Source organism: Vidua chalybeata, chromosome 5, assembly GCF_026979565.1.
Source record: "Vidua chalybeata isolate OUT-0048 chromosome 5, bVidCha1 merged haplotype, whole genome shotgun sequence".
In the NCBI taxonomy this organism is placed as follows: Eukaryota; Metazoa; Chordata; class Aves; order Passeriformes; family Viduidae; genus Vidua; species Vidua chalybeata.
This window is the reverse complement of record NC_071534.1, coordinates 57723338-57735683: the sequence shown is the minus strand read 5'-3', so window position 1 is coordinate 57735683 and position 12346 is coordinate 57723338. Positions and strand designations below refer to the sequence as shown.

Genomic DNA, 12346 nt, shown 5'->3' with positions numbered 1-12346 from the left:
AGATGCAAATAGAGGGAAAGAAGAAAGTGGAAGAAATTTCCTCTGAGATTGGCATAACAAAATCAAATCAGTTTAGGTTAGTCCTGTATTCTGTCTTTGGAGAATAGTTTTGTATGTTGCCATGGTCACCTTACTGCATTAATCTAGTGGTGTAATTTCAGAAAAGGGGAATCTTCACTTAGTCTATAAAATCAGTTTCCCTTGGCAGACAATGGCTTTCAATAAGATTAAAATAGCATTGAGGAACCCTAAACACAAACTTGTTGATCCTTTGTATAAATAGGAAACTGAGACAAATGGACCTATGCAATCTGCTCTGTGTGGGTTTCTGTGATTTATTGCTGCACCATGCCAATCGGAAAGCAGAGATTACAGAAACACTGGGCAATGACCTGCCTACCTTCAGGCCCTGTTTGCTCATCCAGTCATACCCACAAGGTGCATGGAAGAGCCCAGCGTGCACACACCTAGGATGGATAGGATAGAATAGGTTATTTCAGTTGGAATGGACATAAAACATACTTGTAGTACAACTGCCTGAACACTTCAAGGCTGAGAAAAAGCTAAACATGTTAAGGCATTGTCCAAATGTCTCTTAAACACTGACGGGCTTGGGGCATCAACAACATCTCTAGGAAGCCTGTTCCAGCATTTGCCTGCCCTCAGTAAAGAAATGCCTCCTATGGTTGAGTCTCAACCTCCTTGGGTGCATTCTTGACCTATTCCCATGTGTAGTGCAGAGTTGGTTTGTGCTGAGGGCCTTTTTTTCCCTTTTAGATGTTACTCTGTCTCCAAACCCATCTTTAACTTTCCGCACTATTGGAGGGATCCTCGACTTCTATCTCTTCATGGGACCAACTCCTGAAAACGTGGTTCAGCAATACACTGAGGTTAGTAGAAAAGTGTACACGAGCTGTACACAGCCTTGTAACACAGTCAGCATCTGGTAGTATCAGCGGGTACGGCAGCCAGAGCTTTGTCCTGATCCATTTGTACAAAGCTGCAGCTTCAGATCCATGGGAAAACTGCTGTTTGCTTGAGCATCTGTGAACAGTCTCTGAGTGTCACAGGTAGGCTGGGTGTTCAGTGCACATCTCCAGCCTCTCCTGCAATATGTCAGGATGGGATGCACTAAAGGGATGCAATGATTAGAAAGGTATCTGTCTAAGCTTACTCCTCTCTGGGCTATCACAGTTTTATAGTCTTTGCTGTATGACATGACTGCATTTTGACGCTGCAGGCCAAGTAAACAAACTAGGCAGAGGACAGATGGGAATGTTTGGGAACTTCACATATGCTGGATTTCAGAGATATTGAATGGACTTTAAAGTCTTCAAGCCCTTATTTGCCAGTAGAATTGTTTGCTGATTTTGGAGCCATCAGGCTGTTTTTTACTAATGAAAACTCATATAATTGCATTGGAGAACATGGATGTATAACATTGCATTTACTGTTGTCTCACAGAGTATAACTTCTTGCCATCCAATTGCCAAATGTTTTCCAGAGAACTGAGAGTACACATGCAAATGACTGTTTTGGAAGTGTACATGCTATTCTTATCTAGTGAGGACTGTGCAGAAAAAAGTAGCAGATAATATGTTTTTCCTGGTTACCAAATGATGCTTCAACTGGGCCTTTCCACAGAAAATTGCCACCTCAGACGCAAGCTGTGTACGTAAAGAAATCAGTGTCAAACCTAAAGAGTGTGGAGTAAAGCTGCAGTAAGCATGTCACTGTGCAGACCCTGAGGATTAGGCTGCACCTGGAAGGCTGAACAGGGTAGGGCATCCCACAGCCAGGCACTCAGAGCTCACAGTGAGAGGTGCATATGCTCTGCCTTTCCCCATGCTACTCCTCAAAGGGGCCTGAGCTCTGATCTTTAGCAAACATTTTGTCTGTCTTGGCTTTTTAAAGCCTCCATATCCTATGCTTGCCTTCTTTTAAAGTGCCTGTATGGGAACAGAAATATTGTAGTTTAGAGACAGGGAAAAAGAGGATTTAGCCCAGACGGAAAGTATTTCTGGGTTCTGGCTTGGTGAAGGAAGGGATAAAACTTGCTCATGCTGCTGTTTTGGGAAGGCTGGAGCTTCTCTGGGGTGGTGGGCTCTGCTAGACCTTCCTTTTCCAAAGAGAGGTTCAGGTGCTACCTCCCAGAGAGGTGAGAGGTTGATGGTGCTCCCCTATGTCCTGGAGCAGGAGCAACTGCTCTGTTTCTTGGAGGTTTCCAGCTCCTTCTGCACATCATCCCCACCCTTGTCTGCCATGGTTTAACCCCAGCTGGCAGCTCAGCCCCACACAGCCACTTGCTCACGCCCCCGCAGTGGGGTGGGGGAGAGAATCCAAAGGGTAAAAGTGCGAAAATTCGTGGGTTGAGATAAAGACAGTTTAATGGGTAAAGCAAAACTGTGCACACAAGCAAAGCAAAACAAAGAATTCATTCAACAGTTCGCAGGAGCAGGAGGGTGTTTAGACACCCCCAGGAATCAGGGGAATGGCTGAACATGTGACTGTTACTGGGAAAGACAAATGTCATCACTCTGAATATCCAGCTCCCCCTTCCTTTTCCCCCAGATTTATGTGCTGAGTATGAAGCCATTCGATACAGACTCTCCCTCGGGTCAGTTGGGCTCAGCTGTCCTGGCTGTGTCCCCTCCCAACTCCTTGTGTACCCCCCAAGCCTCCCCACTAGTGGTGTGGGGCAAAGGCCTTGACTCTGTGTAAGCACTGCTCAGCAAAATCAAATATATTCCTGAATTATCATCACTATTTTCAGCACAAATCCAAAACACAGCCCATTCCAGTTACTATAAAGAAAATTAACTATATCCCAGCCCAAACCAATGCACACTATCTCCGATGCCAGTGCCACAGAGCAGCAAGCAAGCTGGGATTTTAACTTACACATGGGTATTAAAACCATCGCCGGGGGGGGGGGGGGGGGGGGGGGGGGGGGAAGGCGGGGAAAAAAGGAAAGCAACTCTCCCCCAGGCTGGAGCTTTGATCCCCATTTCAAGGGAGTTAGTGCCGCAGTGTGATGGAAATTAGAGCCACGCCTGTTCCTTTTCAAAGTCTTTTACTGGTGTTTGAAGGCAGCATTTCTGTGGCTTAGCAGGTGGTCAGCATCTGAAAATAAAATGAGAGAGTTCTCACTCTCCAGCTGATGGGTAGTGGCAGCTCACTTTCCACCCCTGTCTCTGGAAATGGAGCTGGAGCAAAGAAAACAAGGTAAAGGAGAGCAGTGGGCGTCTCCTAATGAGACATGTCACATGCCAGGACAAAAAAAAAATCCTGTTCTGTATTCTCTGAGCTTGTGCTCAACTCTCTAGGGAATCTTAAAGAATGCATGTTAGTAATTTCAATGTGAAATAATAACTTCTTCAGTAAACATCCTGAAATTCCAAGGTCAAAAATGTTACAGTTACCATATTATTAGTCTCTAGGGTAATAATTTGACTTTATGTACAAGATATGTGGGAAGGTGAAGGAGACAGAAAAGACTTTATTTTTCAATTGTCTTTTCTGTCACACTGAGAGGATTTTCCCTGTGCAGTCATTGTCATGTTGAAAGAGAAAGCAACAATGCTGTAGGGAAAGAAAAGGGGTAGAAAGGAGAAGCGTGACTGATGTCTGCAAGGCACTGCTCAGCAGCATGGCTCGGCTCTCTGAGCTGTTTGCGTGGGTCTCCTCTGGGAATTGGTGTTTTGGGAGCTCCTGGCTGCAGGGGCCCCTGGTGGGACCAGGTTGCATTGCTGCAGAGCTTCTCAGTGGAATAGCACCTGCCTCCCTCCTGAGCAAGTCTGGCCCAGTCACTGCTTTTTGCAGGGACCACTCATTTTATCTCTCCAGGATGTCCCCACTGGTGTGGCAGGGTGGCCAGGTGCCAGTGGGTGCACAGCTGGTGAGAACAAGGGAGCTGTTTCCAGGGCAAAGTGCTTTACACCTTTCTCAAATGTTTTGTGCCATTGCCTCCAGTGCCATTTCAGTATCTGAGCCACCTCTCTGCCCCTGCTATGCTTGTTTCTGTGAGAGGTTTAGGAGCTTAGCTCTGCTCCCTCCAAACCAGTGAGTTAGGACAGCTTTGTAACAAAGCTCTTTATTTGGCCTCTGGAGTATGCAAGATTTCCCCACACACCTCTCCAGGTTGTCACCACCACCAGGGTGGACCACGGACTCTTGGCCAGAGCTGCTGGGTCCAGGCTACGCCAAGAGCAGAGCTCTTGGCCCTCTGTGTGGTGATCAGCTGCCTTGCCAGAGTCACCAGCCTCTGTGCATCATTGGAGTGAGGACAGGTAACAGCAAAAGCTGTGGTGGCCCTGGATGCCAGTCTGGCCAAGGATAATCTGCTTTAAATGGGCTCCAAGAGTGAGGCAAGGTGTGAGAGGGGAGCAGAGGGTGATGCTGGTACCTCTGTCCCTCTAGTGTGTGCTGTATGGAGCAGAGGTGAGCTGTAGGATGCATCCTGCCAGTGGCACCAGAGTGCTACAGCAGTGGCAGCAGCTATAGGGTATGTGCTGGGCATGGTCCCATGGGAAGGAGAAACCTCCAGCCCAATTCTTCTGCTCCCTCCTGTCCCTGAGCCCAGCTGTGTGGGGTGTTACTCCTGCCACATCTAAGGCATCTCAGATTGTCCTGTACAGCTCTCTCTATATGACAGTGATCACATTTTTCTCCTACTGCAGAAGAGGTTTGGTGTGCAGAACAGTTATGTTACACAAATCTCACTTTTAACAGCAAACACCTCCATTTGCAGGAGGGTGAGAAAAAGCAGCAACAAGCTAAAGAGTTCAAGCACTGACCTCAGCCTGGCTGAGGTTCTGCAGTCACACCTAATACCAGGCCAGCATTGCCAAGACCACCGGTGGCCTTTCAGAACAGACCAACAGTGCATAGCAGTAGTGTGTGAGCTCCATAACAAGACACTCAGGAATGTTAGGGTTCAAAAAACAGATATTTAATAGCTCTTGGGTAAAGGCCATGAGTTTGTTACCTTGTCACAAGTTATCCAATAACAAGCTGTAAGTGAGCATACTGTAAGTCTTCCGATTCTGTTTGGAGAGAAAATTGCTGGTTTGCTTCCTCCTTACAGAAGTGTGGGCTAGTTACAGGTGTAAGGGACTCAGAGGTCTCTAGTCCACTCTCCTATTGGAGAGGTAACCTGGGGAACCTGCTTGTACATAGATCTTTTCACAGATGATTCAGTGAGAATCTTGGAGCTGAATTCCCCAAGAAGGAATAAATAGCTGATAATTGTTTTGTGCAGCAAAAACCAAGATTTGAAGACCTTGGCATTGAAAATCCTTATTTTTTTTATATTCCTGAGGTTGTGAGCTTCTTTATGGTTCAGCAGCTGTAGGGCCTTTCCTTTTGCTCTCCTAAATCAAGGCTTAGCTTCTGTTAACAGACTTTGAGTGAAGGTTACCCTCTAACTGACTGGGTGCCCACAGCACTCAGCTGCTTGTCTTAGTCATAGCAGATAAGCTGAATACAGATACTTGGGCCATAGGAGCACCTGTGCAATTTAGCCATTGTGTATTTAGCCATACAGAAACACTAAATCCAGTGCATTGGCCCACTTGGGTTTTATAGTTTCCTCCCTTTGAAGAAAGGGAGTTGAAGCAAATATCAATCTTAGGATGTAAGATTAGCAATCTGCATTGTGGGATGTCTCAGCTCCTTTGTGAGCACAGGAAAGAGTACCTCTCTCCAGCCTCTGTGATATATAGGCATAACTCTGCAGCTGTCTCTCTCTCTCATCAAAGTCTTTGGTCATAGTGTTAACAGAATAGGATCCTGATTTACTCTATAGAATTTATAACCTAGTACATATAATTGATGCTCATATTAATAATAGTATTTGTCCAATAATCAAACACAGGGGAAATGAATACAGATCACCTGCTCCCTAGACACAGATTTTATCTGTTAGATATACTTGTTTCCACTGAACTTCCTTCTTATCACAAAGTGCTTCCAGGGTACCTCCTCGATACATCAGCTCTCAGGTGGCTCTGAAAAAAAGTGAAAACAAATATATGTAATGCTAAGCTATGTAAACATGGAAAAACTAACAGTTAATTTATTAAACATCAGGAGTTATTTAAGAAGCAAGTGCAGGAAGAATTCTGGAACAGAAAATAAGATCTTTGTTTTTTTACTGTTTCTGCATTACCATATTTTTGTGGGTTTTGTTTTCCCCTTCATTTTGGATACCGCATATGTTTGCTGTTTCTACGTTTTCCTCCCTCAGTTCCCCTGCCATGCCCCATCTACCTTTTCTGATTCTATGGGAGTCAATTTTGCCAAGCAGGCTTTCTCTGGCTGCTGCACTTTCTGATCATTTGTATGCAGAATGCAATCTGTATGAATTAACTAGATCCTAAATATATATCAAATCCAACTTGAGTCTTCAGGTTAGCAAAATTACATTCCTGCCTCTGCTGATCCATCAGTGAGTGGGTACCATATGTCAGTTACTTTATCAGGAAGCTTCAGGGGGATCCATTAGAGAGAGTCCGCAGCATAATTAGAAAAAAAGAACATTTGTTTTCCCAGCTGCCCTGTTTTCATCCTTCCTCTTCAAATATTCTGCTGGTTTCAATTAAGCTCACCATAGATGCACCAGCCTGGTGAACCTAGAGAACTAATTGCTTTAAACCTTACTATCTTCCTTGCAAGGTAGATATTTTTCTGTTGGTTCAGCTGTAATCTAAAACTCCTCAAGGGATGCTGTCACAAAATACTGTCTCACTCTGTGGTCCAGAATGACACAGCCCCATCCCATAAGGGTGAGCAGGTGAACCCCAGCAAACCCCAGTGCTGGGGACATACCCTTTTGGAAGGGCTCTGACTGACACACCAGTGGCCACAGCTCCACCTCCAGCCCCAGTGCTCTCCACCTGCATGCTTGATAGGACATGGGGGAAGAAGCCAATCCCCATCTAACTCTTGAAAAGCATTGTACTGGCAATGTCCCAGACTGACAATTAGTCAGTCCTCCTGGCAATGTCCTCCCCAGGCAGGAGTGACCTGGGGTATCACAGGACCCAGAGCAGAGCTGATCAGCAGTTTCCACTGCCTCTGCCCAGGCTGGTTCCCCCTTTCCCATTTCCCAGCCTGCTTGAGAAGAGGCAGCAGATGCCATGCAGACATCCTGCCAGGGCACAGGGCTCTGCATTGAGCTGTAGGATTAATATTTATCAGCCAGTTTTCCCTATTTCTCTTGTCCAAGATGAGAAGCCTGTGCACAAAGCATTTATTTCATTAGGGAGTTCTTTTGTTTTGGTCTGTTTTTTAACCTTGTTTGTAGAGGTCATTCTCTGTTTCCAGTAGAGAAAGCAAGGGCAAAATATGCATCTGCTTTAGGAGCACAAAATGGTGGGTTCACAAAGCTCATCCTGCAGCCTTTGCTGGTCTAAAACAAGCTCTGCTGCCTCCTCAGATGAATTTCTCCTTGACATGGTGAGTGTGGATGTGACAGAGAAGAAGACTTCTGAGGCAATGCCCTGAGGCTTGCCATGCTGTGTTGGACACTTTGCTGCTGGCTCACAAGGTGTCTGGGAGATTGTCCTGAGCCACCACAGCCCATTCAGCTCTCCACAGAAAACCCCAGCAGAGCTTGAAAGATGGTCTCGCTGATCAGATGTGTCCAGACATGCTGGAATAAAACTGATGACATGTGCAAGGAGATGGGATAGCACCAGGGTAGTTATGGCATGTGTCTGCCCATCGGCCTCCCCCTACATAGTAGGCACCACCTTTGTCTGTTCAGAGCCTGCCCTGGCAAGGGCACAGCAGTGTGCAGTGGAAGCTGAGTGCCTCTGTGGCACTGCTGAGAGCTGCCTTCACTTCTTCTGAAGATTCCAGCCTCCAGCTGAATTGGAGGAGAAGTGGGTGTTGAGGAGGATCAGGAAAGTTAAGTCTGGTGGGACAGGACAAGTAGCAGGTGTAGGGACAGCTGTGCTGATCAGCTGGAGCGTCCCTCCTGGAGACACCCAAAGCATTAACCTCACCAGTTGTTACGGCCTCCTTATGTTTCTGCTTATGTGAAACAGCAGCATCCCAACAAGTAGCCAACACTGTAGCCAAATTTGTAATGTTTGGATGTGTGTTCCCAAGCATTTCATGTTTGGAAGCAATTTACCCTCTGTGTTTTCCAGCTCAGGGGCATTAAAAGCATCCTCAGCTTTTCTCCGCCTCTCTCCCCCATGTGGCTTTCTGTCTGATGCACTCTGTACATCCATGTACTGATGCTCTAGCATGTGATGTATTTTAGAGCAATTTCAAGCTCAGCCTTGCTTTCCCAGGTCAGACTCTTCCTAAAGAAAATCCCATAGGAACGTATGCTTTCATGCAGTGCATGTCCAGAGAGCTTAGCAATGCAATAGATACAGACTGCCAGAAGTGCCTTGTTTTATTTATTTAAAGTAGATGGGGTTTAGCTGCCAATATGTGAGTTTTGTTGGTTTTCACTTTTCAGCATAATTACCTAACTATGGATATCCACAAGGAAATAAGGGAGGAACCATTATTTAGCCAAAGGGGGACAATAGCTGCAGCTGATTAATAAGTCATGGGTGCTTACTAGCTATTAGATTTTCATGTATTGCCTGCAAAGGTGTTAGAAATAAAAATCAAAGGTTAGCTTCATTGGATTTAAGTAAAATAAGGATTTCAGAAGATGAACCCCAGAAAACGCTGGTGTGTACTAATGAGACAAAGCCAGACTTCAGCTTATTTGTAGAACAGACACATCGTAATTGCCCACTGCTCATCCCAGGTTACCACAGCAGCTCTCACCGGGGGAAGCAGAGCAGGACACCTTGCTTCCCTCCCTTGCTTACTCTCAATTGAGTTTCCTCATGCCATTTACAGATGGATTACATTCAGACAGTGGAAATCAAATATTTATACAATCATATTTAACTCATTACCTTGTGTTTCGGTTGAGAATTTTTTGGATCAAACAGTAACTCTGGCCTTGAAGAGGGTTGTCAGTGCCTGGCAGCACAAGGCTGTGGGCCAGCAATAACAGTAGTCAGCCATAAGTAACTGAGTTTCATCAGATTGGTGTGTAAATATGATTAAAACTTCAGAGACTTCAAATGAAGATCAGACTCTTGATAAGTTAGTTCAGCTGGATGTGGCAAGAGAAGTTTACAAAGCTTATGTTGCTGTGTGTTCTTGGAGATTTGCCTTCTGTTGACCAAGGGGTTTGTGGACTTGTCATGGATCAGGTGGCATGAGGATCCACACTGGATTTCTGCTGGCATGTGCCCTGTCAGTGAGGGTACATGCTGCTGTGCAGAGACTGAGACCACATTTAACATTAGCCTGGCTTTTTTACACCGTGTTTCCACTGAGGTGTTCTTAGAAGTGATGCTCAGTGCTGGTGTTGTTGGAGTCTCTGTGAAGGGCAAGGATCCATCAGAGAAGTGCCGAGCATGCTGTGCCGAGAGCCACTTGGAGAAAGGAATGGGTATTTAATGGGGGTGTGATGTCTGTGCCCTGGTCTTTGTGCCTTAAATGATCTGGAAGCCTCTCCTGGTGTTTCAGAATAACTTCTTTTCCTCTCACCCCTTGTGTTTCTGTATTCCTCATTCCTGCTGCAGGCCATTGGACGCCCACACATGCCAGCCTACTGGTCTCTGGGATTCCAGCTCTCCCGCTGGGGCTATAACAGACTTGATGTTTTAAAGGCAACTGTGGATCGCATGAAGCACTATGACATCCCATACGTAAGTATGAATCGTTCACTGTGTGTGCTAATCTTACACTCTGAAGTGAGTACAATTATAATGGTGGGAAAATAATTATCTTACAAAGAGAATTGTAGGATAAAAGGACTTTCATAATCTTATGCAGTGGGATTGCATGTAATATCTTCATAATGCTTAAAAGAACATTTAAAGTGGGCTGTGAACATGATGTTTAAATGCTGCTCTTGGCTGCTTAACAGGTGATTTTGGTGTGGATTTGCAGTATGAGGTACTAGCATTTTAAAAACAAATAATGAAAAACAAACCTCTGATGCAGATCACTGCAAAATAGTTGTTAAACTAGGACTTTTACATTTTCTTGTAGTCCACTGCTAGGATTGCAATTACCGTCTCAGGTTTCATTGCATATGTTAGTTGCCTTTTAGAAATACCGTTGCATACATTCTGATTTCCGTATCAAATACTTCAGTCATAGAATCACAGAATAGTTGGAATTGGAAGAGACCATTAAAGGCCATCTAATCCAACCCCCCTGAAATGAGCAAGAGCATCTTCAACTAAATCAGGTTGCTCAGAGTCCCATCCAACTTAATCTTGAAAGTTTCTAGGGATGGGGCATTCGCCATCTACCTGTGCAACCACCTCATTGTAAAAAATTCCTTCCTTATATCTAGTCTGAATCTACTCTCCTTTACTTTATCCTATTGCTACAGACCCTAGAAAAAACGTCTGACTCCAACTTTCTTATAAGCCCCCTTTAGGTATTTAAAGGCTTCAGTAAGTTCTCCCTGGAGCCTTCCCTTCTCCAGGCTGAACAGCCCTAACTCTCTCAGCCTGTCCTCATAGCAGAGGTGCTCCAGCCCTCTGATCACTTTTGTGGCCCTCCTCTAGACTTGCTCCAACAGATCCATGTCTTCCCTGTCTGAGAACTCCAGAGCTAGATGAAATATTAATGTAATTTTTTACTTTAAAAATGTTTAGGATGTCCAACATTATGATATTGACTACATGGAACGTCGCCTGGACTTTACCTATGATAAAGTGAATTTTGCTGGTCTGCCAGAGTTCATGAAGGAGCTGAAGAAGAACGGAAAGCACAATGTTGTGATTCTGGTAAATTAACGATTGTCTTCATAGCAGTACCTAGGCACTAACACATGTATACTAATGTAGCAGGTTTTCCATTTTCTCATATGTTGAGAAGAGCTGAAGAACAATTTCTCACAGATTTATTTTTTAAAAGTGTTGTCTTTATTTAATATGTCTGTACCAGTATCATCTCTATTCCAAAACATTAATTCTCTGTCACTTTTTCCCACTCAGTTGTAAGAAATTTTGCCTCTGAATTGACATAGGATTGCTTTCATGCAATTCTTTCCCTGAAATGAACAAATAAACTTAATACAGATACAAAAATAGCTGAATAGTGGGAAAAAAAATCTATTCCTAATCACTCTGGAAAGTACTAACTATAATTTATGTTTCCTTGTATTTATTTTTTATCTAAGTCAATGTGAGAGATGATTATTTGTATGCAAATTTGTGGAAACATATGTTAAACCTCTAATCAAAATTGGTGTATGGCCAAATGAATTAATTTGGATACAAGTGAAAATTGGAGTTTTCCATCTTCCCCAGTATTTTTTTCCAGCAAAATTTGCTATTTCTCTCCAGCACTTCTCTGTACATGTCCTTGTGCCAATATGACTCTGTCACAATAGCTAAGTGAACACCAATGGTGGCAAGGAAACCAGAGACCAATTTAACAGAAATTTAAGTAAAGATGAAAGTAAATTAGGAAATTAAATAAAATCCATTGATAAATTCACAAGATATTTCTCTCCAGGGTCCCCCAGCAGCTTAGCAGTAGGAGGCCTGCACTCCACAGAGCAGGCTGCAGTTTGTTCTCCATAACCACTGGGGGCAGGATAAGAGGAAAAGCATTTTAAATTGCAGCAGGACAAATTCAAGGCAAACATTAGGGTAAAGCGGCCTGTGTGCAAGGTGAGCTGAGCAACAGACAGCTGCTGAGGCCAGGGTCCCTCCCCAGCTGGGTGCTGTGAACAGCCCAAGAGATGGATCAGGCGTGGCTCAGGCTGAGCTGACCCGCAGGCACAGGGTAAGGAGGAGACAATCCCACAGGGCTCCTCTCAGGACTTTTTGCTGTAACTGTAGATTTGTAATCTGTTTTCTACCTAAATGGTGAGTTTATATCTTTCATTTGGGTACTTCTTTCATATGGGTACTACCTGTTTGTCCTTACCTCCAACTGCCAGTCTCTCACCCTTCTGTTTTCTTTCTTGATACACTAATTCTAGTAAGTGTATTCTCCCTCAGCCTTTCTCTGCTAGGCTAAACAAACACATTTACCTACAATTATATTGATGGCTGATGCTTTTAAGGAGACCAGGATTCAGTTAATCCAACTGAATCATGATGGACAGGTCACTAATATTTGGACCCTAAGTCAAACCAGTCCTTTTAAAATAAGGGCCATGTTCCTCTTCTTGCCCTGGGGGTCCTGTCAAAGGCTTGTGGAGAGAGAGACTGAACAGCAGAGTCCTGAATTGTGGTACAATTGCTCTTTCACTTGTGCTGGTGTATCTGGAGTCAAAATAAGTAAGAGGTAC

The 12346-nt window shown here is 44.4% G+C and overlaps 1 protein-coding gene across 2 annotated transcripts in view; it reads left to right on the top strand.

Moving 5' to 3' along the window:
* LOC128788418 (sucrase-isomaltase, intestinal-like) overlaps positions 1–12346 on the top strand; it is a 59669-nt gene that overhangs the window by 14575 nt on the left and 32748 nt on the right. For both annotated transcript variants that reach the window (XM_053943438.1, XM_053943439.1), the window contains exons 7-9: positions 778–890; positions 9609–9734; positions 10698–10829. In XM_053943438.1, the coding sequence (XP_053799413.1) occupies positions 778–890; positions 9609–9734; positions 10698–10829 (371 nt within the window). The remainder of the gene's footprint in view (positions 1–777; positions 891–9608; positions 9735–10697; positions 10830–12346) is intronic.